The 5,992-nt window shown below is 44.0% G+C and overlaps 1 protein-coding gene across 1 annotated transcript; it reads right to left on the bottom strand.

Moving 5' to 3' along the window:
- Positions 1 to 4,612: 4,612 nt before the first annotated feature.
- LOC116811026 (E3 ubiquitin-protein ligase SIAH1B-like) lies at positions 4,613 to 5,745 on the bottom strand. Its single transcript, XM_032756169.2, has one exon. The coding sequence runs from the start codon at positions 5,723 to 5,725 to the stop codon at positions 4,895 to 4,897; it is 831 nt and encodes a 276-aa protein (XP_032612060.1). The 5' UTR covers positions 5,726 to 5,745; the 3' UTR covers positions 4,613 to 4,894.
- Positions 5,746 to 5,992: the final 247 nt, after the last annotated feature.

The raw sequence follows: 5,992 nt of genomic DNA, 5'->3' as shown, positions 1-5,992 counted from the left end.
TCTATAATTGCTTCCATAACTATGGAAGCTCTTTATTCATCTATTTTTTAAAGATAAATGCCTAATTTCTCATTTAGATTTACAATATATGGTCTTGTTATACTCATCTAGGGCTTTTTAAGTGTTCTACAAATGCTTATCCAATTTCTATTTCTTAGGGATGATAAAAATGCAATACCGGAGTAGCTGGCAAGATGGCCGAATAGGAATAGCTCCGGTCTGCAGCTCCCAGCGGGATCAAGGCAGAAGGCAGGTGATTTCTGCATTTCCAACTGAGGTTCCCAGCTGCTCTCACTGGGACTGGTTAGACAGTGGGTGCAGCCCATGGAGGGTGAGCCAAAGCAAGGTGGGGTGTTGCATCACCTGGGAAGTGCAAGGGGTCGGGGAACTCCCTCCCTTAGCCAAGGGAAGCCATGAGGGACTGTGCAGTGAGGAATGCTGCATTCCGGCCCAGGTACTACGCTTTCCCCACTGTCTTTGCAACCCACAGACCAGGAGATTCCCTCAGGAACCTATACCACCAGGGCCCCTGGGTTTCAAGCACAAAACTGGGCAGCCATTTAGGCAGACATGGAGCTAGCTGCAGGAGTGTTTTTTCATACCCCAGTGGTGCCTGGAATGCCAGTGAGATAGAACCTTCACTCCCCTGGAAAGGGGGCTGAAACCAGGGAGCCAAGTGGTCTAGTTCAGCGGATTCCACCCTCACAGAGCCCAGCAAGTTAAGATCCACTGGCCTGAAATTCTTGCTGCCAGCACAGCAGTATGAAGTCGACCTGGGACGCTCAAGCTTGGTGCGGGGAGGGGCGTCTGCCATTACTGAGGCTTGAGTAGGTGGTTTTTCCCTCAAAGTGTGAACAAAGCCACCGGGAAGTTCGAACTGGTTGGAGCCCACCACAGCTCGGCAAAGCCAGTGTAGCCAGAATGCCTCTCTAGATTCCTCCTCTCTGAGCAGGACATCTCTGAAAGAAAGTCAGGGGATTATAGATAAAACTCCCGTCTCCCTGGGACACAGCACCTGGGGGAAGGGGCGGCTGTGGGCACAGCTTCAGCAGACTTAAAGGTTCCTGCCGTCTGGTTCTGAAGAGAGCAACGGATCTCCCAGCACAGCACTCGAGCTCTGCTAAAGGACAGACTGCCTCCTCAAGTGGGACCCTGACCCCCATGCCTCCTGACTGGGAGACACCTCCCAGCAGGGGTCAACAGACACCTCATACAGGAAAGCTCCAGCTGGCATCTGGTGGGTGCCCCTCTGGGACGAAGCTTCCAGAGGAAGGAACAGGCAGCAATCTTTGCTGTTCTGCAGCCTCCACTGATGATACCCAGGCAAACAGGCTCTGGAGTGGACCTCCAGCAAACTCCAGCAGACCTGCAGCAGAGAGGCCTGACTGTTAGAAGGAAAACTAACAAACAGAAAGGAATAGGGGCAACATCAACAAAAAGGATGTCCACACAAACCCCATCCAAAAGTCACCAGCATCAAAGACCAAAGATAGATAAATCCACAAAGGTAAGGAAAAACCAAAGCAAAAAGGCTGAAAATTCCAAAAACCAGAATGCCTCTTCTCCAAAGGATCACAACTCCTTGCCAGCAAGGGAACAAAACTGGACAGAGAATGAGTTTGATAAATTGACAGAAGTAGGCTTCAGAAGGTGGGTAATAATAAATTCCTCCGAGCTAAAGGAGCATGTTCTAACCCAATACAAGGAAGCTAAGAACCTTGAAAAAAGGTTAGAGGAATTGCTAACTAGAATAACCAGTTTAGAGGACATAAATCTTTGCCCGTGCCTATGTCCTGAATGGTATTGCCTAGATTTTCTTCTAGGGTTTTTATCATTTGGGGTTTTGCATTTAAGTCTTTAATCCATCTTGAGTTAATTTTTGTATAAGGTAAAAGGAAGGGGTAGAGTTTCAGTTTTCTGCATATGACTAGCCAGTTCTCCCAGCACCATTTATTGAATAGGGAATATGCAGCCATAAAAAGGAATGAGATCATATCCATTGCAGGGACAGGGATGGAGCTGGAAGCCGTTATCCTCAGCAAACTAATGCAGGAACAGAAAACCAAACACAGCATATTCCATAAGTGGAAGCTGAACGATGAGAGCACATGGATGCCTCGGGGGGAACAACACACACTGGGGCCTGTTAGGTAGGTGGGAGAAGGGAGAGCATCAGCAAGAATTGCTAATGGATACTGGACTTAATACCCAGGTGGCAGGATGATCTGTGCAGCAAACCACCATGGCACACGTTTACCTATGTAACAAACCTGCACATCCTGCATATGTGCCCCAGAACTTAAAATAAAAGTTGATGAAAAAACAGTGTATAAAGTCCACATTTTAAAAAGAAAAGCACCAATGCAGGGAAATGCATGAAAAATGGTAAATGAGAGGTACAATTTGTAAGTAATGCAGCTCAGGGGAAAAATACAAAACCCTCATTTGGACAATCCTAACAAAGAAACTGAGACTTGGAGCGTTCATCTTTAGATGAGAGATTCATAACCAAAGTTTCCTAGTTGGTAAGTTATTAACAACAAAAGCCAAAATTGACAAATGGGACCTAATCAATCTAAAGAGCTTCCGCACAGCAAAAGAAACTATCATCAGAGTGAACAGACAACCTACAGAATGAGAGGAAATTTTTGCAATCTACCCATCTGACAGAGGTCTAATATCCAGCATCTATAAGAAACGTAAACACATCTACAAGAAAAAAAAACCCCATTAAAAAGTGGGCAAAGGACAACATGAACAGACACTTCTCAAAAGATGACATTCATGCAGCCAACAAGCATATGAAAAAAAGCTCAACATCACTGATCATTAGAGAAATGCAAATCAAAACCACAATGAGATACCATCACACCAGTCAGAATGGCAATTATTGAAAAGTCAAGAAACAGATCCTGATCAGGTTGTGGAGAAAAAGGAATCCTTTTACAATGTTGGTGTGAATGCAAATTAGTTCAACCATTGTGGAAGACAGTGTGGCGATTCCTCGAAGATCTGGAAGCAGAAATACCATTTGACCCAGCAATCCTATTACTGGATATATACCCAAAGGAAAATATATCATTCTATTATAAAGATACATGTATGCATATGTTCATTGCAGCACTATTCACAACAGCAAAGACATGGAATGAGTTCAAATGCCCATCAATCATAGACTGGATAAATAAAATGTGTATTTTAAATAAAATGTGTATTTTATACACTTCTTAAAGATGAGTCCATCACTGCTGCTAGAGCCGTTTACTGAGCCAAGCTACAACATGTATTCTCTTTACTTTCTTTTTTAATTTGCCATATATTCTTTTAATGAGAATTATGAAAGACCAAAACAGTTTTTGCAAAGTGCCTTTTTAAACAAATGATTTGCTTTTAATTAAGTTTTGTGCATGACAATGCCTTTACAATCAATAAACACAAGAACAAATTTTAAACGTAATTTGTCCAAGATACTTGTAAAAGGAAGAAAAGCCCGATTTTCAGTATTTATAAACATCTATTTATTCTCTAAGTTTTCAAAAATTAATCTCAAAGCTATGACTCATCTGTAGAAGAGAGAAAGAGAGGAAGACCATCTTATAGATGTTTTAAATAGCTTTTGGTATTTTTTCCAATGTCACCTTTACTTTCTGGAACTCCTATCTTCACAAAACAGCTGATTTTAAAATATTTCTGGCCGGGCACGGTGGCTCACACCTGTAATCCCAGTACTTTGGGAAGCCGAGGAGGGTGGACCACCTGAGGTCAGGAGTTCAAGACCAGCCTGACCAATATGGTTAAACCCCGTCTTTACTAAATATACAAAAATTAGCCAAGTGTGGTGGCAGGTGCCTGTAGTCCCAGCTACTTGGGATGTTGAGACAGGAGAATTGCTTGAACCCAGCCAGGAGGCGGAAGTTGCAGTGAGCCAAAATCTCGCCACTGCACTCCAGCCTGGGCGACAGAGTCTCTGTCCAAAAAAAAAATTTCTAATGAACCAATTAATGGGGGAAAAGAGAACATGTACGGAACACGTTATACATTTTACCATAAACAATTATGCATATCAAAAGACACTAACTTTAAAACAGTACAAAAAAGTGAGATGAAACCTGAATTACAGAACAGAAAGTCAAATCCATTTAATGAAAAACTAGAAGAAAAAACTAGCAAATGCACACAAAAAAACCCCACATAGTAGCACTATGTATTGACTCACAAAGTGGAAAAGCAGTGGTCCATGACCATTCAAAATGGCTTTTCAGTTAAAGGAAAAAAAAAAACAAACAGCCGAGCTCGGTGGCTCATGCCTGTAATCCCAGCACTTTGGGAGGCCGAGGTGGGTGGATCACTAGGTCAGGAGATCGAGACCATCCTGGCTAACATGGTGAGGTGGCGGGCGCCTGTAGTCCCAGCTACTCAGGAGGCTGAGGCAGGAGAATGGCGTGAACCCGGAAGGCGGAGTTTGCAGTGAGCCGAGATCGCTTCACTGCACTCCAGCCTGGGAGACAGACCTAGACTCCATCTCAAAAAAAAACCAAAAAACAAAAAACAAAACACACACACACACACACACACACACACACACACGTACACACACATTCACAGACCCCAAAACAAAACAAAACATCATTTTTCAACAATACAATCAATCTACAACACAAAATTCAAAATTATTTTATAATGCTTTCTTAATGCAAAATATGCTCATCTTTATATATATAGTAATGTTACTACACACCACTATTTCCTGTATTCAATAGCCTTTCTATTTATCTCTATGTGTTGAGCTTATACTTGTGAAGAATTTCAGGTTGGCAGGCAGATGGGTGGGTGGCTTATTTTCTGTGAAATTAAACAGTTTTAAACACTGGCTAGAAAATGTTCCACTGCCATTTCAACACATATTAATAACTACACCGATGCTTAAATTGCCATTTTCTGCAAAAAGCAGCGCAGTGTTGGCGTCAAAGATTAAGCAGTCTCTGTTCTTAATGGCTTTTGCTATGTCCTCATGAATAGGTAGAGGAGTTGCTTCCCAAGTCAGTCGTCGCCGATTAGCCTTTAGCTCAAGTTGGTAAACAAAATTTTCAGCTTCCTTGCGTGTTCCCACCAGCTGTACGACTGCGAAGAACTTCTGGTCGCCATTTTGATCTTCCTGTTTCTGCAAGACTAACATGAAGTGAACGCCAAAACAGGACTGTACCATCACCCAATCGAAAGCGCCAACAAGATTAATGCTGGTAGCAAGGAAAATTATATCCTCTCCCTCTATTGTAATGTAGTCATGCGTATTCTTCAGATGAGGCATTATAGCATCCACGGTGCCTTGCCATTTACAGAGAGTACCGGGGCACGGGCAGGAATAAAGCCTAAACTGACATACGTCTTCATGACCTACTTTTTCTGCGTGTGCCAGAGTGATTTCACATCCCAAACAAGCATATCTACACGGGAAAAGTACAAAGTTAGCCACTTTCTCCATAGCCAAGTTGCGAATGTATCCCAAGGGGCCGCGGCAAATTGGACAAGATGTGAGCTTTGAGCGACAGCTTCTACAAACAAGATGGCCTCTCTGACACTGAAGAATTGGTGGTAACGCATAGTCTAAGCAGACCGGACACTGGAAGATACTTGCCAATTCATTGTTGGATCCAGTCGTGTCAGACGGGGCAGGCGCATTATTGGGTGGCGACGAGGTATCTAATGCAGCAGCCTGTTCACTCATTTCTGTAGGCGGAGAGGTCTCCTCAGACCCCGGTCCCGTCACCAACGAATTCTGTCACCAGTCACTCCAACAGTGCCACCGCGGACAGCACCACTGCCTGCCTCTTGGCGGTGATGAAACAAACGGGACACCCTGGGCGTCCTCAGTTGCGCTGTAGAATGCCCCTAGCAAGGGCCACCACGCTCCCAACCAGCCGCCATCACCTCGTGAGTCCTCAAGCCCCGTGCCCCATCGGCCGACGTCATCTCGCGAATCCTTGAGCCTGGC

The sequence above is a fragment of the Hylobates moloch genome, unplaced genomic scaffold, assembly GCF_009828535.3.
Source record: "Hylobates moloch isolate HMO894 unplaced genomic scaffold, HMol_V3 SCAFFOLD_7, whole genome shotgun sequence".
Lineage (NCBI taxonomy): Eukaryota > Metazoa > Chordata > Mammalia > Primates > Hylobatidae > Hylobates > Hylobates moloch.
Note: the sequence above shows the minus strand (reverse complement) of the source record. Positions and strands in the feature narration are given on the sequence as shown.

What these genes read in the sequence shown, in the direction of transcription:
- LOC116811026 (XM_032756169.2), bottom strand. Translation starts at nt 5,725, where the DNA reads ATGAGTGAACAGGCTGCTGCATTAGATACCTCGTCGCCACCCAATAAT.